Source organism: Haliotis cracherodii, unplaced genomic scaffold, assembly GCF_022045235.1.
Source record: "Haliotis cracherodii isolate W230 unplaced genomic scaffold, xgHalCrac1.p SCAF_16, whole genome shotgun sequence".
NCBI lineage: Eukaryota > Metazoa > Mollusca > Gastropoda > Lepetellida > Haliotidae > Haliotis > Haliotis cracherodii.
In genome coordinates, this window is record NW_027266271.1 from 30,315,219 (window position 1) to 30,337,382 (window position 22,164).

A 22,164-nucleotide genomic window follows, 5' to 3' on the forward strand; every position below is an offset into this window, starting at 1 on the left:
TCCATCCTCTTTTCACTCGCTCCGTCGGCGGTCCCCATTATCCGGAGAAAGCAGCGCTCCAGACGCTCGGGAAGTGCAGCCCCACTCATACTTGCCACGCGCGTGCAGTCTCTCTGACTAGCGTTTGTAAAAATATTGACTGGGATGCTGCGCTATGACAGAAGTCTGTGGCCTTAACGAGTTCGTATCGTGATGTCACGGTACTAACTGGCGAGAAATTGCTGTACATTTCATTGTGATGTCACAGTCACGTGACAGACTTGTCATTAGGATGAGGGTGACGAGCTAAGCAATATGTGTCCATGCAGTAACTGATGGGTTAGAATAACGGCGGTCGGTTGTATTAATGTTATAACCGCATGTCCAGCGTTTAGCTCGCGTGGGATATCTCTACACGTGTTGATTTTATTGAGTGATGAGTTTACCATTTTGTATTTGTTCTTAGCTTTTGATGAGCTGTTAGTTGCACGATGCCTATTATATGACAGGCTGTAGCTCGCAAAGTATTAATTCATCCTGGATATCACATCAGATCAATGACGAGGACGCTTTATCAACGGTATTCGTACACGTGTTTGTGACAACTTGTTGACAGCTTCATTCTTGGATTACATCTTCGTTCCACTATGCCAGGAAGAAAGGGAATTCTCCAGTCTCAAAACACTTTTTTGGACACCATTGCAACACGATTCGACGGAATCCGTAAGTACTTTTAATATTTCATTTTTTCATGGTTTGCATTCGCCTTCTACCATGTCGACACGCTCGTCGTGTGAGAGAACATGGAACGGAAGTACTTCATTCTGACTTTAAGCAGAAAGAGTGCACGGAGGAACCGAGCACTCTCACCCCGGAACATGTTTATTGATAATGTCGTGTTACAAAAGCTATTGGTATGGTTTGTGTACACGTGGTTGTGCGCTGTTATCACAAACACTTCACACGTGTGTGGCAGCTCTATTTGAAGATGTCATTCCGATGAACCTGCTTGTCAATACTTTCAACCCAGTCGTCAACAAGGTGGAATCTAAACGGTTCCAAAGTCGGGTGTGAACATGTGTGCGGTTTCATGTCATAGCATCTCAAGACGATAATGCCTATATACACTAGTTACAGCATCAACACTATCCCGTTGCCATGGTTCCCATCATCAGGCGCCGGTATATGGAAAATATGCACCTCTATTTGCCACACACTTGTTGAACAGTTTAAAGTTAAAGCATATTTGTTTTAAACATGACGTCAGCTAGAGGGGAACGTTGTTGTCAAAACAGGATAATACATGACCCCCTGTTGTTCAACTTGTCTTAAACAACTCAAGTTTCTGCTTTTAGAATTAACACGAAGCTGTTTCCACGCTTGAAGCTCTGTTATTGTTTTTCTAAATGTAACGTTTCCCTTGTAGAGTGGGGAACGTAGAGACATGTCTGTATCAAAGGATAGGCCATCATTAATCAAATAACATAACCAGGGTATGAAGGTTCGAGCCACACGGCACTAGAGCCATCACGATATAATGATAGATTTTTTCCATTATTTTACAAACGTGATATCGGCCAGCCTGTAATGGTCCTCACAGCAGGACTGCCTGGAGCCAGATGGAACCAACAGCAGTCTGTTTCAGCCCCGCAATATCCGACATTAATATTTGTTAATAATCCTGTTTCCTTCCTTCATAAAAGTAGAAAACAGATGTTTCACACAAAACTGGGATGCACCAAAACAAGCTTGGCAATCAATTTATTAATTATATAATACAGTATATGGATGGCCATGATATATTCAACTGTGCACATGTCGCACGTGTTTTACACAACTAATTTCACTCACACGTGCAGATACATGGGATGTAAACACTGACGCAGTCCCTCCCACCGTGCGGTGTGTCTGATGTTCAATACTCATGCACTCAGACTGCTCGAGTTGTAGAGCACTTCCAGCAACACACAACTTTCAAGTACATCAAAACACACGTCAGGGCGTGTAGTTCCTTTCTGGCCATGTAATATTGAATATGTCGGTATTGTCTTTGTCAGAGAAATCTAGAATAAAATGAAGTTGCTATGAGGGGCGATAGTTGCTTGATGTTAAGGGTTTAGGGGCGGTGTGTTGGTACCGAGTGTGGGAGGATGTAGCTGGATATTAGGATGGTTCTCGGATAACAGACACTCGGCGCTGACGCTCGCCAGCAGCGGCGGGATGACAGTACGGAATGAGCATGGGTGATTTCCGGACGGTGAATTTCCAGGTTCAGAAAAATACCAACACTGATTACGCGCTGATAAAAGGTTTATACCTATTTGCTTGGTTCACAAAGTCAAACGGTAAAACAGATGTATAGCATGATCCGGGTATCCCTCATTTAGTACCTTCATGTGACGTATCGTCATGGCATACCTTGATGTGACGTACCTTCATGGTATACCTTGATGTGACGTTCCTTCATGGCATACCTTGATGTGACGTTCCTTCATGGCATACCTTGATGTGACGTATCGTCATGGCATACCTTGATGTGACGTATCGTCATGGCATACCTTGATGTGACGTATCGTCATGGCATACCTTGATGTGACGTATCGTCATGGCATATCTTGATGTGACGTACCTTCATGGCATACATTGATGTGACGTACCTTCATGGCATACCTTGATGTGACGTACCTTCATGGCATACCTTGATGTGACGTACCTTCATGGCATACCTTGATGAGGTATCTCCATGAGCATCGATCTACGCAACTGGGATACGATGACATGCATCATCCAAGTCAGCGAGCCTGACCATCCGATCCCGTTAGTCGCTTCTTACGAAAAGCATTGGTTGCTGAAGACCTATTCTAGACCTATTCTAGATGTCATGATTACATATCTTCATGACATACTTCGATGACATACCTTTCTGGTATACCTTGATATCACACCTTGATATCATGACATTCCTTGATGCTCGTACGCCGCAGTCGTGTTATTTTTGTAGAGATACGTTCCGAATGGTATACATGCTCTTATATAAGTATATATCAAGTTGTATGAGGCCATTCACCGAATTTGTCTTCAACATTAAACAGATACAACTGATCCACTGCATATCGAAGTGTATAAAACACATTTTTGATAATCGCCAAAGACAAATGATATCCGCCCAGTCACGTTAACAAATCGATGAGATAGGGGTCACATTTCTATCGTGATACGGCGACCCAATTATTCCAACACAGTATCAGAGCTGCTCTAGCGACATGTTGTCAACATCCTTTGTCTGAATGAACATTTCATTCAGAATGCTAATTACCATGCGGCCGTGGCAGGTACATGTGTAGAATCGCTTAACTGCCGTTAATTAGAACATCCCAATTAATTCAATGCGCTGTGTATGTACTATTAGTCACTCATCACTAATTACCTGTGCTTATATTTATAACGCCTATTTCAGACCACCTTGGCTTTATTTTATAAGCCTCGGTCCATAGACGCGCGGGAAGAAACCTCAGCCTCAGCCTCAGCCTAGCTAGAGTTAGGAGGCTCGGTGCTCGGGGCACAACAACCACTACCTGTGTGTTAATCTGGCACGTGTTGCACGTTGTATATATCTACATGTACTTATAAAGCAGTGTATAAAACAATCTTGTATATACCGCAAGCTATCGACTTTGTGTTCCATTTCTGACCGAGAACTTTACACTTATCCCTTGCTCTTAGAAAAACTTAACGTAATCATAATCACGTCAGGAGAATGTGAAACGAACGAGCTACAGCGCGAGCTGTAAAATAACAGATAATAACTGCCCGCGATCAAATGAATAAAAGCATCACTGTGATGAGGTTACAACCGCAACAGGTAAAGCCAGCGTATCTGAACATGGTTAGTAAAATATAAAACATTTCAACATAAAATTCCACGAATTACGATAGCAACACCTCTACACATAGCGAGGCGTCATTTGCCATTCTTCAAACTGTGTACACAAGCGCAAAGCCAAAACCAGTTTTCACCGCCAACATTCGTTAAAACGTTTAGTGTAAATCAACTACGGTATTATCAAACGAACAGGCTACCTATGTTGTTCCAGTGGTAACAGATTTGTTGCCCTGCCAGGATTGTCTGAAGACATTAAGGAGGAGTCATTGTGCGGACATGTCTGCGGTCGCTCCAATAGTAAAGTAGGAGTTCAAAGCAACAAGTTGATGGTAGGGTTCGGGTTACGGTAATAGGTCTTCAGAAGTGTTACGGGTCCGTGCGCCCTGTGCTTATTACTGAACAGCTGGAGTGGTGGGTCTGACCACTGGGTTCCTGGGTTCTGTGGAGTCTGGTAATGGTTCCTGACATCCGTCCGTCAGAGCACCGACTCCTCTTTCTGCAACACAAGACCATATAAAAATCTTAATTCGTAATTTTGGAATTCAAATATCATCTCTATTTTGTAATTTGGAGGAATGGCGAATCATTTGGATATATAAAGCCACTACGACCAGGGTTTAGATTAAAGTCGCCCCAGACCTTTTTAACTGTTGATTGAAAAGTGAGATCCCTTTTTCTGTAATATTGCAGATATTAATTTCTTTGATTTGTTTTGTTGCCATATTAAACTCTGTCTTGAATTCTCCACCAAGGATTCGTCCTCTTTCAACTTGGCCCTCCGGGAAAAGAAGTACACACTCATATCTGATGATGGCTATAAATATTCCTTATTCGAGGTGAAATTGTGTTTAACGTCGCGTCCAAGATTATTGCACTTATATAGCGACGTGCATGCATGTGTGTGTGTTTGTGTGGCTGCTTGTACAAGTCCGGACTGATGCCGATTTATAGTGCTAGCCCACTGAGATACCATGCCGCAGTTTAACATGAATACCCCACTCAGACATAGTATACTGACTCCGAGCCGACCAGTCCTTGTTTTAGCCCCTTACTGCCGAGCGCCAGACAGGGAAACAACAAGCACCATCTTTTGATGTCTTTTGGTATGGCGCGGCCGGGGATCGGACCCCGGACCTTCCCCTCTCCGGGCGGACGCTCTACCACTAGACCACGGAGGCGGTCAGTTGGTATTCGAAGGGAATGTAGTTCATACCGGTATCATAGTTGTGTTTTGGACCTTAAGTTTCCAGTGTTTCGGGGACTGTTTTCAGCCTCGTAACGCTTTGATAAGGTTTGTAATTTTTGGACCAAATCCAATTGTCATGTGTATAGTTTCTTTTGTCCGGCAGTGTAATTTCTGTTCTCCCATACACCCGTGTGGCTGATGTACACAACACACACGTTTTAGCTTTTATGTTAGCAAAATATTCACATCATGGGATTCATAATGGATGCGAAAAAAACAGAACTGAGGACCGACACATGTGCCTGGTCAGTCATAAGAAGTCAGGCATGGTCACGTGACGACCTGGCGTGTCAGCCCAGATCCACCTGGCCATTGATTACCATATTGGCGTGAAACCCTCTGTTATTCTTCTAGGCATATTGGATATTGTATTTCAATATCTTCAGGTGAAATGGCCGCACTGAAATATGTATTAATATAAAACATTCCAGGCGTAAATCTATTGTTTTGTTTTTATATATATGCAGAATGTATTCTTTTACTATTGATGTTCGATGTGCGCGCATATGTGTGTGTGCGTGTGTGCGTGTGTGCGTGTTTATGACGGTTGATATATCTTAATGAGAATATCCAATAGAATTCCGTGGGTATGTGAAGCTTACACGCCTTGATATAAAGATATATAGAAGTATACTGTTTATAGAAGCGGTGAACTTTACCCTCCAAGAATCCAGGCAACCTGGTCCATGATTAGTGCATCACAACATACGAGGTGGTTGGATGAATGTTGTTTTACGCCGCACCAGCAACCTCTCAGCTATTCGCGATAACCATAACATACACGATGAGTGAGTGAGTGAGTGTTGTTTTACACCGCACCAGCAATCTTTCACCTATTCGCGATCACCATAACATACACGACTAGAGTTTCTTAGCTCCCTGAACATTTTCCACTTTCCCATCGTTCATGTACCACCTCAATGTCTAACTGTAAACCGACTTGTCGCGGATTCCGAAACCGACTGGTTGGTGGTCAACAAGGCTGCTTAGTGTAAACGGTATGTGTGTATTCAGCATCTCTGCATGATGGATGTCCGAAGGAAAATAGTGTTACGACCTGGGACCAATTCGGTGTTAAGTTATTCGTAAGAACACGCACACTAATGGCCACGTAAGAGGCAGTCTCTATGTGCTGTCACGACAGGCGTGGAGCGGTAATACAGGCTGTACGGCATGTCCGGGTCAGGATTCCTGGGTGGAAGCGCCAGGTTGTCTGTCCAGGTCTTACGGATAGGAGATGTCACACATGCTAAGAGCACATGTCTTAGTCTGACGTCATGACGAAAGTCTGACGTATATCCTGGCACTGTGACGAGGCATAACACGTTTTACACTCACTAATGTCCGCCACCAAATGACCTAACTGACCCGTGAAGATCTGGGGTAGAATAGGTCTTAAGCAACCCATGCTTGCCGTAAAAGGCGACTATGCTTGTCCCTAGAGGCGACTTACGGGATCGGCTGGTCTGGCTCGCTGACATGGTTGATGCATGTCATCGTATCCCAATTGCGTGGATAGAAGCTCATGATGTCAATCACTTGATTGTCTGGTCAAGTCTTGATTATGTAAAGACCGCCGTCATATACCTGGAATATTGCTGAGTGCGCTGTTAAACAACAAAGAAAACAAAACAAAAAATCAAACATAACTGATTCTTGCAGTCTGCATGGGAGAGTTCATGACCTCCTCACATCCGGGTTCCCTTGCACCGGAGTGACGTAATGAACACCTATATATGTATTAGATTTACTGGTTTTGTAAACAAATGGATGTCATACTCATAAAAGAAAAGGATGAGTAATAATATTCCTGATCACGCCACGCCACTTCAAAATGGACAGATCGATATCCAATACATGAGTCGGATTTGGTGACACAGATGAATTACCCGGATGTAGCTATAATGGCGGATTTACATGTGGTTCTCACTCAACCGAGTCTCAGGGAACTTGGAAACATGACCACACCTGATGGAGTACGGTGTATTGACCGTTTACAATGTCCAGATGCAATCTTGTTGACAGCAGCTTCGTAATCGATCTTCAATTTGTATGTGGTGTCAGGGACTGCGACAACTCCACGTGTGCAGGGGACTCTGCAATCTTCCATCTTTCCGTCACCCCGGAGGTATCCGGGCGGAAAGCATCTCTGGGAGCTCATGTTTGCACGTAACCGTGGATTCAGTGGTCACAATGGCTGTCGTGCAGACAGAACTAGGACGGACCGCCTTGGAAGACACTCATATGTAACCTTCCTGAGCAGATCATGAATCGGTGCTCAAGCTATCACCCACTGGTTTGATTGTTCTAGTTGTCACGGAGATGTTCGCCAGAGACCACGATGTTATTAAACAAGAATAAAGTAATAATGAAAACGTGGTAATAGGTTCCCAGGTTTATTACTATCAGTTAATTGTAAGTATAGATGATCAAGAAACTAATTTACACTGACAACGAATGATTAATTAAAGCAGACAAGTGTACAAGCTGATTAACTAAGCTAAGGTATAACACTAATAAAAAGAGAGATGGTAAACCAACACTTTGATAGGATTGACAAGATACAAAGATGGCCAATTAAGTCGGCTGCGATCAATTAACACCTGAGAGTTAATTAACTCTAAACTCTGAAGAGCTCGAGTGAATTACTTCGGCAGGGTTAAATAGCGGGACACCGAGTGCCTATCCCTAAAATAAGTTTCTTGGCCAATAAAATAGACGAAAAACGTCTGAATAGCAAACCAGTCTTATAGGCTAAAGACTCGGTCACTTTGATTGGCCAAGGATATTCCAAAATGGGAGTATCATGACTCACAATCATTAAGAAAGGTGTTTGACCAAAAGAATAACTGGACTTATTCCTAAATATAGGTACTTGACCTGAAGTAGACAATCACGGGACAGTTTGTTATTCACGGATTACTAGAAAAAAAATGGGCTACAAAATATACAAGCCTGGCCAAAAAATATTAGCTCAATACAGGGTAAGTCAGTACTAGAGAGAAAACTGCCCTATAACCACTTACTAATAAAACCATACTTCCGACCTGACCCAGCCAGTAGCATGATGACCGGGGGTGCCTGGGGTGAGGACACCTACTTTCGCCAAGGTTTTTATACGTGACATGCGGACGTCGGAGAGAACAACCTCATTGGGTCAGCCTGGTAACAGCTATAGACCGGTGATGAAAATAAAGTGTGTTTTCAAACACAGGGGAAAACTCGAATAGCAAACTAACTACTAAACCAATATGGAAGATGTAATTATCAGAATAATACTATCCAATGGTATCCGCTGTCCGTCCGTCTGTCACGTTTCGTTTCCGGAGCAGAACTCAAAAACCATGAGATATATCTTAACCAAACTTGGCATATAGATAGGTCTAGTGGTGAACTGGAGCCTTTTGATAGTTTGGAATATTTGAAAAAAATATTTTTCGGGTTTACATGGCAATGATTTTAACTAAGATTGAAAATGGCGGTAGTGTTCGTTTCCGGAGCAGTGTCTCGAAAACCGTACACTATTTCTTCATCAAAACTTGGCACATAGCTAGGTCTAGTGGTAAACTGGTGCCTTTTTTATAGTTTGGGACTTTTGGATAAAATATTTTTTTAGTTTCCATTGCAACTACTTTGACTTTGACTGTAAACGGCGGTAGTGTTCGTTTCCGGAGCAGGTCTTGAAAACCGTACACTATATCTTGCCTTGCACACAACCGTACATACTGGCGGGGATAGGAGTATTGCATGCTTGTTTAGTTGTATGTCAGGTCTAGTTCCGTGTATCGACACAGCGCCTTGCTGTTGTCTGGGTGGGGCGGTCGGGTAGCCTGGTGGTTAAAGCGTTCGCTCGTCACGGCCATCATGGGTACAAGTCTAGCAGCCATTGTGAGCTGCCTCTGCTCATCCTCCCGAGGCAAGGGCGTCCACTAGTCTTGTTATCAAAGTCTTGTAGAAACTAGGCTTTGATATGGGCTTGGTATTTAAGAACACTAGAATACGACATTTACACTGACAAAACATTAACACGTACACTTCATATACTAGGAATAACATGTTACTATAGCAACTCCACAAACTGAGAAATGTATAAATGTTTGTGTCTGTATATATAAAGCAAAACACTTCTTCGTTTGATCAACATCCCGCTTTAATATGATACAAATGAAGAGAAGTTCATTTACTGATCGGATATTGCTTGAGGCCGTGTAAATATAATGGTGATAAATAGCTGGTTACATAGATGTAGCTGGAAAAATCTAATCTCGATACAATTGTCAGACGCCCAAATTGTCAGACGCCCCAATTGTCAGACCCCCCAATTGTCAGACGCCCCAATTGTCAGACGCCCCAATTGTCCGATGCCCCAATTGTAAGACGCCCCAATTGTCAGACGCCCCAATTGTCAGATGCCCCAATTGTCAGACGCCCTAATTGTCAGACCCCCCAATTGTCAGACGCCCCAATTGTCAGACGCCCCAATTGTCCGATGCCCCAATTGTAAGACGCCCCAATTGTCAGACGCCCCAATTGTCAGATGCCCCAATTGTCAGACGCCCTAATTGTCAGACCCCCCAATTGTCAGACGCACTAATTGTCATGCCACTCAATTGTCAGACGCTCCAATTGTCAGACGCCCCAATTGTCCGATGCCCCAATTGTCAGACGCCCCAATTGTCAGACGCCCCAATTGTCAGATGCCCCAATTGTCAGACGCCCCAATTGTCAGACCCCCCAATTGTCAGACCCCCCAATTGTCAGACGCCCCAATTGTCAGATGCTCCAATTGTCAGACCCCCCAATTGTCAGACCCCCCAATTGTCAGACGCCCCAATTGTCCGATGCCCCAATTGTCAGACGCCCCAATTGTCAGACCCCCCAATTGTCAGACCCCCCAATTGCCAGACGCCCCAATTGTCAGACCCCCCAATTGTCAGACCCCCCAATTGTCAGACGCCCCAATTGTCAGACGTGGCAATCATCTGATAGGTCAGTGAAGTGTGACCAGTAGCACTGCCTCGTCTTACCTACTTCATTAATGAGCATCTCCCAACTTTTAGCAGAGGAAGATACTTCAACTCGTGAGGTGATACAGATTAACCAGATGTTGAACCAGTGTATCTAAGTTGTGTTTGATCTGTGCCCCGTCTTTTCAATGATATAGAACATGGGACCCCGTGTATGTCAATAAAATCGTTTGACCATTGAGTTTAGTTTGCATTCTTATCAAGTGAATTGAATGCTAGGAAGAACAAGAACGCATTAAAATGATTAACTTCTCCATAACATGAACAGATCAGATCAGAACAGAAGTGTATCCACAAAGAAAACTTGGGCTACAAGCCCCTCGTCTTACAATAGTACAGTTACAGGGCGGAGGGAGGCAACAGCAAGTATAGAAGCAGGATAGGATATATTTTGCGATGTACATGATAAGAGTATTAATATTACATTTTAACAACTGTTTCACTCTATCTTCACTTGGGTTTTGCCAATAATATTTAGTGATATATTAAACTCTGTAATTATGAAACTTTGAACATATTAATGAGAAATGGCTATTTGCCATTTACAAAAATTTATGAAAAACCATGACTTTATGAGTATAACCCAACAGGAAGTATATGTGGGTGCTCTGTAAACCACAGTGTCCCAAATCTATACCCCAACCTCTTCAGATTTGTTGAACTGGTAAAAAGGATTTGTGTAGGGCTGTTCCACTTTACACTAAGGTAAACAGGTAGCAATTACAAGTGCACTCAACCTTACCTAAGCCCGGAATAAGCTGTGTGACAATTTGGCCATCTGACAATTGGGAGGTGACCGCCGGTCCCTAATGCCGTAGCATCAACCAAATCCAATCAGTTCGTCTTGATCGAGATATGTCGGAATAGATAAACGTCTCCAAAACAATTCTTCTGATTAAGCACTGAGAAAACGTTGATTAACTTTCGGACACGCATTAGTTATCCTGATTAAAGAGGTTAATTCTATTTCCTTCTGTTAGGAAGCACACACAATCAAACCAGTAAATGTAAAAGTAGAATTGTTTCAGGCACTGAAGACAATTTGACCTGAACTTGGGTTAACACAGAACATCTGATGCCACGCACTCTCGATATGGAATTGATAACGCCAGACCTTTTCTACTTCCGTTCACGGATTTTTGGTCCGAAAATTGCATTTGGCAGGTCGGAAACTTAAAAATATATACATTCTAATTTCAAAATGTTTTGTTCGATTTCCTCAAATGGTAAGTAGTGCTAGGCTTATTATTTTAGGAGAAATTTAAATTTCAATAGGTTTTAATTATAGTTTATTAAATCATTTATTTGTATTGGTAGCGACAGTAAATCAGGGATTTGTTTCGCGAACACCTGGCGTCATCAGGGATTTTCAGTCATCCGTTCATATAATTTTCACCGCTATTTTGCCTTGTACATCCAGTGGAAAATGTTCCGGCGGATAATCGAGAGTGGTTATTCTCATGCGTTGACGTTTTATATCAGAAAAAAACAGTTTACTTATTTCAGGTCGCCGCAGTAACCAGCGCTTTACATATTTTTTTCATATTTCAATTTTCGTAAACCAAGTTTGGAAAAACAGTCTGTCCAACTCAACATTTTATCAACGTAGCTGCAAATCGATTAACTGTAATACAGAGAACAAAGTATCGACAAGCAGTCGGCATCGCGCATGTCGGTACATCTTCCAGGCGACCCGGAGTTGCTTCATGTAGACCATATATAACACACTTACACGCATCATTCGCTCTTATATAATATGTGTTCGATCTGTGGACAATTTTCCAAGCCATTAAATACACCCCCCCCCCCCCCCCCCCCAGCGAAACATGGTAACATGGTAACATGGTAACATGGTAACATGGTAACATGGTACACCAATGAAACATGAGTTGGTATACGTTCAGCCCTCCTCAATCTTTAACTGTTAAGTAAATAGCTGTCTCTGGAATAACGGTGTAGCGGCCACAAGTGGTATGAACAGTCCACAATTTCGGAAAACCTCATTTACTGCGATACTGCCGGTTAATACCAAAACGTAGGACAATGTATAAGCGGATTAGGATTTAGGTGATAATATTTAGGGGAAACATACTGAATATGGTCTTTTACATATTTCTATATTTGATCTCAAATACCATCGTTTTTAACATACTTCCCACATGAACTGAACATTAATGAAATATCGATTATGACTAAGTAACCCCGGTTTCATTTGAGGCCATTTACGATATATGTATGGGCTTTGGTTTACTACCGTAGGTGGTTATGATGATCCTATTTGACTCTACTATTAACTCACACAGACTTGCGCGCACACTTGCTATACGCTTGCTGGGTAAAGTATGTGGTTTCCTAACGTTAACGAATGTGTTCTGCCATTTGGGTTTCTATGTCCAGTGTGTTCAAAGAGAAAAGAGAGATTAACACTAAGTATTACTTATCAACCTCCTAATTAACAGCGTGGAACAAACCTAAGATGTTTGAATATAATAAGAAGGACCATTTGGATTATACAGTAAAGTACGTTTATAACGAACATGCTTATAACGAACTCTGGATATAACGAACTGATTTTTTTGTCCCGACTATTTGCTATAGTTATGCTGTATATATGCTTATAACGAACTACGGTTATAATAAACTAAAGTTGGTGGTCCCTTCGAGTTCGTTATAACCGTAGTTTACTGTATAGTGGTGTACAACCTGACCTGACTGAGAGATTCAGCTGTTTGTAATGCACTGTTCTGTGACGTCGGCAGATACAGTAATGGCCTGCACAGAATTTGGATTTCACTGTTCAGGCTGTGAAGTTTACAAAATATTCACAAAAGTCTGCCACAGAAGAAATTCCTTGGAAAGTGATCTCGCATTACAATACCATCATTATGTCTGTTGAACTATCTCCGAATGTATCAAACTGTGTCAGTGAATACAAACTGGGACAAATACGATGGGCTTATTTAACAAAAGTAAATATACGACAAATACATATGGTTATGTTGTACGTCACTTTGAAACGTAAATTCAGATCTTGTTCGTGAAATATTTAAACTAGTAATGAATACGAAACATATTTCAACTAATAAATATGCATCACATTAACCAATGAAAATTCCCCGCAAGGTACAACATTGCGAAATGTTTACAGTTGTATCAGGCAGATTTTAATAAGAGCATTCATTATTTATATCATTTGTTGATTACAAACTGAGGAGCAAAAGAAACTACACTTCTCAGTTGATTTGATCGTATGTTTGATTTTAAATTGACAGCATCTTAAGTTAGCGATATTATATAAAGAAATTAAACTCTACTGGCGCCGTCTGCATTCAAATAAACACTTCTACTTGGTTTTATGTTTTAGAATATATTTGATTTAGAAATTTTAAAAATAATCTTTTCGCATAATAATACACAATTGCGATGGCTATGTTAGACATCTTATCTTTGAAATCAATAAGTTTGCTTTTTTCTCGGCACAAATTTACATTTCAAACATGGCAGGAGTCTTGTAATTGCAAATTCATTTCTTAACCCAGTCTTCATTGAACCAATTTAGTTTTACACAAAATTCCACAGCCACAGGTTACAATCTGGCGCGGGAACGAGTGATTGGTAAACGGATCAAATCAAATTTAACAACAGTTCTTTCAATTTTCAATTACCAATAAAAACAAACTTGTTATACTTTTTTGCCGTTCAGTCTATTTTTCCGCCATCACCACGGCATCACCACAGCATCACCACGCTGGTTTCCCGCCATCACCACGGCATCACCACGCTGGTTTCTCGGCATCACCACAGCATCACCATTCCGGGTTAGAATTGGTCCCCAGCAACTTGTGTCGCTCGTAAGAGGCGACCAAATAGATCGGGTGGTCGGGCTGGCTGACTTGGCCGATAGTGTGTCATCGTACCCAGACGGCGTGGATCGTTGTCCATCAATCACTGGATCGTCTGGTCCAGACTCGATAATTTAAAGAGCGCCATCAGATACCTGGCATCTTGCTGAGTGCGGCGTTAAACAACAAACAAACAAACTGTGTCCGTGTTCTTGGGTTAAAGTTGTAAAACCTCTACAACATACATTACGTTGTAGTATCTGCGCACAAGATTGCACTCTGTTCTGAAACTGAAATACCGCCTGGTTACACTGTAGCGCCAGGACAGCATACCCAGGAGGCCAGGCTGCGTCACTCACTCACTCACCCACCCACCCACCCACCCACTCACTCACTCACCCACTCACTCCATGCCGGTCCATGTTCCCCGTGGACCTGCATAGACGCTGTGTTCAACTGTGACAAACCTATCTAGATCTCGGGGCTACTGCTGTACCGCTGAAAGTCAAATATTGCAAATCGAAGTCTTTTCAATTGATTTTTTAATTGATGATGGTATCTCAAGCATTGTCAACGTGGCCAACATATCAGAATCCTGACAAGACGGACATAGCCGACGTATGCTGAATGTCGTGGTGCACGTGACCGAGTTGTCTTCCAGAAATATTCAATTAGAGAAGCGCGGTGTTTCTGACTGTTTGATCTAAGCCGACATTCATGTTTTTTATAATTAGAAACACACGTTATACAAAGAGAAACGTGGTGGCATACAGATCCAGATATTGATACATGAATAATATATAAAGGGGGAATAATGAATCTAAGCAGATACATGACATTGCCAGTTTCCACACATCGTCTCAACTGGCGGCACTGACGATCACCTGGAATTTACAGCTCACACGGGGAGGGAGGTCCAGGGAATGGACGGGAAGTCAGCTGGGATATACAGCTCACACGGGGAGGGAGGTCCAGGGGGTGGACGGGAGGTCAGCTGGGATATACAGCTCACACGGGGAGGGAGGTCCAGGGAATGGACGGGAAGTCAGCTGGGATATACAGATCTCACGGGGAGGGAGGTCCAGGGAATGGGCGGGAAGTCAGCTGGGATATTCAGCTCACGCGGGGAGGGAGGTCCAGGTGATGGACGGGAAGTCAGCTGGGATATACAGCTCACACGGGGAGGGAGGTCCAGGGAATGGACGGGAAGTCAGCTGGGATATTCAGCTCACGCGGGGAGGGAGGTCCAGGGAATGGACGGGGAGTCAGCTGGGATATACAGCTCACATGGGGAGTGAGGTCCAGGGGATGGACGGGAAGTCAGCTGGGATATACAGGTCACATGAGGAGGGAGGTCCAGGAAATGGACGGGAAGTCAGCTGGGATATAGAGCTCACACGGGGAGGGAGGTCCAGGGAATGGACGGGAAGTCAGCTGGGATATACAGCTCTCACGGGGAGGGAGGTCCAGGGAATGGACGGGAAATCAGCTGGGATATACAGCTCTCACGGGGAGGGAGGTCCAGGGGATGGACGGGAAGTCAAAGGGGCGGGAGGTGGGCATGCAATGCATAGCTAGGTTGGCAGATTGGCCCTGGCAAACCAGTTATCGATATTGCCGAATGTCACATCATTGCCACACTTAGGTCGAAGTTTGTCACCAACCCCGGCGGGACGAACATGTACAACACATAGACGAATCACTCTGCCTCTGTGAGTTAGTGTGTTGGGTTTTACCGCGCGTTGAAAAACACCACGGATCATAAACGGGGTTCATATGTTTTGTAGGGCAGGGCGTCATAGGGAGAGACGAAACGCCTTGTGTGACTATCTGATAGTTAAAGTGTCCTGATAGGGTTTTGTTATAAGGCCAGTACGCAGCTTATACCTAGCCGCCCGACTCCACGTTAGTGAGACCCTCTCAGCATGGAAGACCGTCGTTCACACGTATGTAGGGGCATACTTGGAAAACCCGGGTTCGATTCTAACAAATCTATATTTATGGAATCCTTCCTAACGCGACATCAAACCTTCTTCACTCACTCACAAAACACACAAATGACCGCTCATATTTCCTGATCCGCTGAACGGATGTGTGAAATGACACTCATGGTCCTATCTTTCGCCAAAGATGCGGGGGCACGGGTGGCCCAATCGCATAAGGCACCGCAATTCGCTGTGCAGAGTTACGTCCCTTGGACCTATGATCGTGGGTTCGAATCCCGGTTCACCCCGTTTATCTTTCTTGCTTTGTCAGCACTATACCCGTGCTCGTTGGTTTTACCAAAGTGGTTAACGTCTGAGACCTGCATCACTTCGGGCTTTCCTCCAGCATCAAGCTGAGACACCGTGATATAATTGGAATGCTCCTCCAAGCGGCGTTAAACTCAACTCACTCACTCACTCATAGAAATGCACTATCGTTTATTAGCACCGAACCATCCATTTGAGCCATGACAATATCGTTGAACATGTTTTCCTGAGGTTTGTTCGGCCAGGTACTGTTTCCGTGTTGACATATGTAGGCTAGTGGTGTCCGCTACCTAATCAATGACTCAATGAGTTTATACGAGAAGGTCTGAGGAAGACATGGGGCCTGTGAAGTGCTATCCGGTCTGTGAAGTCAATATTGATGTGTAGATGCGTCGACTGTTGATGGCTTTTGTCACAAGATCAAATCTTTTAAGAACGGCGTTGCCACGAGTCAGTATATCCAACTATAACCGCCAAACCACTTGGCAGTACAATGCATTAACGCAGAATCACTGTCAAGATAGCGCAAAAAAGCAAGATCTTCATCACAACATTACCACCAAAACACAACACAACACAACAGGATATCTGTAAAAGTGACAACAGAAAACAATATCTGTAACACTGACAACACAACACGATATCTGTAGCACTGACAACACAACACAATATCTGTAACACCGACAACACAACACACTATCTGTAACACTGACAACACAACACACTCTCTTTTACACTGACAACACAACACGATATCTGTTAAACCGACAACACAACACACTATCTGTAACACCGACAACACAACACACTATCTGTAACACCGACAACACAACACGATATCTGTAACACTGACAACACAACACACTATACGAACACCGACAACACAACACGATATCTGTAACACTGACAACACAACACGATATCTGTAACACTGACAACACAACACAATATCTGTAACACTGACAACACGATATCTGTAACACCGACAACACAACACAATATCTGTAACACAGACAACACGACACGATATCTGTAACACTGACAACACAATATCTGTAACACTGACAGCACAATATCTGTGACACTGACAACACAATATCTGTGACACTGACAACACAACACAATATCTGTAACACTGACAACACAATATCTGTAACACTGACAACACGATATCTGTAACACCGACAACACAACACAATATCTGTAACACAGACAACACGACACAATATCTGTAACACTGACAACACAACACGAGATCTGTATCACTGACAACGCAATAACACACCATCCCCACTTAACACAACATCACATCACATCAGACGGGTCACAGTTCCAGCCATGGTCATACCCTATGGATTATTGAAGTCCCCTTGACCCCTGTCCCCTCCTTTAGAACCGTTACTAAAGTGAGTACCTCTGACGCACTGACATTTTTAATCTTCTGTTTTCTGCTTTTAACCCAAACGTGCTCCGCTGGTCCAATTAGCCTCTTTGCATCATAAGGCGTGTATTGTGCCCATAAGATATATATAATGGGATATATACGGAACGTCTGTTCAGCCTGATATGTCGTGAGCATCTCGTAGTTCTGGAAGTAGTAACGTGAAATTTGATAATCGTTTTAGAAAAAAACATGAAGATCCTGCGTGTGGATTCTTGATTCAGGATTGTTCTATTTGTTTGTTTGTTTGTTTGTTGTTTAACGCCGCACTCAGCAATATTCCAGCTGTTTGACAGCGGTCTGTAAATAATCGAATCTGGACCAGACAATCCAGTGACTGACATCATGAACATCGATCTACGTAATTGGACCATGATGACATGCATTAACCAAGTCACCTTGTCTGACCACCCGATCCGTCAAACGGCAACATCCATACACAGAGCGATAATTCAGCCATACATGTGCTTGATGTGTCAGCTTGATGTGGGAGTATTTCAGTTATATCACGGCGTGTCAGCTTGATGTGGAAGTATTTCAGTTAGATCATGGCTTGTCGGCTTGATGTGGGAGTATTTCAGTTATATCACGGCGTGTCAGCTTGATGTGGAAGTATGTCAGTTATATCATGGCTTGTCAGCTTGATGTGGGAGTATTTCAGTTATATCACGGCGTGTCAGCTTGAGGTGGGAGTATTTCAGTTATATCACGGCGTGTCAGCTTGATGTGGAAGTATTTCAGTTAGATCATGGCTTGTCAGCTTGATGTGGGAGTATTTCAGTTATATCACGGCGTGTCAGCTTGATGTGGGAGTATTTCAGTTATATCACGGCGTGTCAGCTTGATGTGGGAGTATTTCAGTTATATCATGGCGTGTCAGTTTGGCTGCTAATGGATGCCACTCTGATTAAATATGTAATTGCGCGAATATCCATGTATTAATATCATAAAGACTGAAATATATGACTAGTACATTTACAACTGTGGCCGATCACATTCACGAGAGACATGGTTGTCAAGATATATGTTTGAGTTCGTGTTATTGGAAACCCATCAGTGTTATAAACTTGTTTCCTCCGTCATCTTTGATCACGCACAGGGGATGGAATCGTGCCTCCTACTTCTACAACAATAGCTACATGAGCATAGCTACCGTGCAACGTCACCACGGCGCTTCCTGTTCGTTCGGTTATGTTGGAGTACAAGGCAATATTCTAAGAGCGGTCGTGTATGAGCTATCTCTCCTGGATCAACCTAGGCGTGCCCAAGTCTGCCTACACTGACATGTAAGCCACTGTATACTCAACATTTAATCAATCAATCTGCCGTATCTTACGAATGGACGGTATTCCACTTATATCACGGCGTGTCAGCTGAGGGCGATCTGTGCTCACATTGAGACAAGGTGGCGGTCCCAGCAACTCACATGTATCATACCTGCCTTGTGTGTCTGGTGTATATCAATCACACACAAGCACGCACGCACGCACGCACGCACGCATACACACACGCACACATACACCCACATATGTATGCACACATACACACACACATGCACACACACACACAAACACGCATACTCACACAAACACACACGCACGCGCACGCACACGCACACGCACACGCACACGCACACGCACACGCACACCAGTTAGGTTCGTCATAAGATCATTCACTGGCTTATCAGGGCCCACTTGCACAAAGCCATCTAAGCGCTAAGATGATCGTAATTCACATACTTTAACATAGGCTTACAACAGTCGTAGCACTAAGATCGCTTTGTACAAGTGGGCTCTGGTCAGTTTTACTTACTCCTGACCTCTGACCTCTGGACCACCAGAAACGCGTGAAAAAGAGATACAACATCCGGGCACATCCAGTTCTACTCGGTTACCACACAGCCGGACAACAAGTTAGTTGTTGCCGGATGTTTTATTTGTGAAAAATACAAAAACAAAAAACCCGCTGTTTTGATGCTTCGACAAGAAATTATGGACATTATTCATAAACAGCATATATGTTTGTTCTGGGGACAAGAGCTGAAATTAGCTTCTTAACTATCATTATCATACTTGATATTATTATACATGTCACGGTGAATGCCAACATATTGCTAATAGTCAGTCTCCCGTGAAATGTTGAATCACATTGAAATTTTGTTGCACTGTTAACAGGCATCAGAAAGGCGACAGTAGCTGTTTGCATCCATAGCAACACACGTGTATATTTTTGGAATCAATACCAATTGCACGTTGTGTACACGTGGGCGGGTGTTTGAACTATTCGAATTACGTTTATCGTATAATTAAAATACAGTAGAATTCATGACGGGCTGTCATTGAGAACTCAAGTCAGGACTATCTGAGGGTACCCGATCTCTTTTTGCTTTTTAAACAAAATAATAATTAAGGAAAGGACAATTTGTGTAATACGTTTTCATAATATAACGAGGGACACGGGTGGCTCAGTGATGAGTTTCGTGCTCTTGGATTGCCAGGATCCGCTGATCGTTGTTTCGATTCCCAGATTCTTCTTGTTTTGTTTATTGCTTGTATTGTCAGCAACTATACTTCACGCTATTCGGCTTACAATACAAGAGGACCCGTCAAGATCCGGGGTAGAATAGGTCTTTAGCAACCCATGCTTGCCGTAAAAATCAACTCTGCTTGTCGTTAGTGGCGACTAACGGGATCGGGTGGTCAGGCTCACTGACTTGCTTGATGCATGTCATCGATCCCAATTGTTAGATCGATGCTCATGATATCAATCACTGGATTGTTTGGTCCAGACTCGATTATTTACAGACCGCCGTCATATAGCTGGAATATTGCTGAGGATAACAACAAACAAACCAAACCAAAAACAATACAAGAGTAACCTGATATGAGTATGTGATATAAAATTATAACAACACGCTTGACACCTGTTGCTAGAATTGGGACGACACGTGGAAACGTTGCCTGCCACTCCTCACGGTCAAGGCCAACTCGGTCAATGTAGTCATCTGTCTGTGCCAACTCACATCACGTGACTGTGATTATGAGTACGTGCTTCATGCAGAAAATATACCCAAATGTTGTCAGTTTATTAACAAAGTGTAATCATATGTAATATATGTTGTTCAGCATCAGTGGCATGGTCTAGTTTCTCCGCCAGCGGTTCAACCACATGTCGCCGATGTACACAGCTGTGGGTGTGGGTGGAGGTGTTGTTACTCCTGTATTCAGTTCTATACATGAGCCTCGCTCTACTGGAATAATCATTATTCGATGTTTCATGGTTTTGAATCAAGTAGTTTGACTATGTCATGTTTTAATGTGAAATATCAGAGTTTCGAGGTGGATTTATTGTTCAAATTTGTTAGACCACGTCCGTGGTCTAGTGAATAGACCATCTCCCTGGAGAGGAGGTCGTTGATTCGATGCCCGGTCGCGTCATACAAAAAGACGTCCAAAGATGGTACTTGTTGTTGCCTTTCCTGGTGCTCGACAATAAGGTGATAAAACAAGCACTGGTCGATTCGAAGTCAGCTCACTGTGTCCGAGTAGTTATCCCATGTCCGGCATTGGATCTCAGTGGGCTAGCACTATAAAACTGGCATTTAGTCCGAACAAGTACAATCTTTAGGCAGCTAAGTTATGATCGGCCTTCTCTGTCGAATATTTAACAAATCATTCAATGTTTCACATGTGCTAACATATATTACTCGCTTGCCGAATTAAAATGGTTAACTCCCCGATAACCAGGCTAGTGTCATTATCGTCAACAACTCGCTCACTTGCGACCACTCTACGGCAAACCGGAAGTAGGAAACCCACTTATGGCAAGCATGGGTCAATCCCGTCTTTTCAAACGTCTTCAGCCAGGCGGAAGTTAGCTCCAATTATAAATGAGCGCCTGTCTTGTAAAGAATACATTTATGATCCTGCTGAAATATCTTGTATCGATCGGGAAACAATGAAGATATTTTCTGAGGGAATCGGAATGTGCGCTTTGCTGTAGAATATCCATTATTGGTGATTCCCATGTAAAGATTGATGGTATCTGCATAGTATCGAAATGGAAACATAAACCAGACCCATCTAACATCTGACATCTCAGCAATTCCGTCTTGTTTTGCGTCTATTTGCGTTTTTTCGAAATGCTTGTAAGAAAAATCGGAACGAACTGCTTCGAAGCGCAACGTAGACGTTTAGTGATGGCGACAACATTGTGGTTTACCTTTACAGTTTGTCAATCACTCCAACATTGGGAAGGTGAGCTTCTGTAGCAAGTAACCACAGAATGATATAAGGACATTGTAATCAATGAGATCCTCCATGTACTTTAACGTTTATGACCGTGGGATATCGTGCTCACACAATAGTTATAGAATAAGAACAGTTATTATTCATTTAAAACAGTGAGTGAGGTTTTACGCCGCTTTTAGCAATATTCCAGAAATATCAAGGCGGGGGACACCTGAAATGGGCTTCTCACATTGTACCCATGTCG

At 43.0% G+C, this 22,164-nt stretch overlaps 1 protein-coding gene across 1 annotated transcript in view; it reads left to right on the forward strand.

Moving 5' to 3' along the window:
* The first annotated feature begins 394 nt into the window (after positions 1-394).
* Positions 395-22,164, forward strand: part of LOC139464061 (voltage-gated delayed rectifier potassium channel KCNH8-like) — a 275,229-nt gene continuing 253,459 nt past the window's right edge. The window contains exon 1 of the mRNA XM_071245603.1: positions 395-702. Coding sequence (XP_071101704.1) covers positions 627-702 — 76 coding nt within the window. The 5' untranslated portion in view covers positions 395-626. The remainder of the gene's footprint in view (positions 703-22,164) is intronic.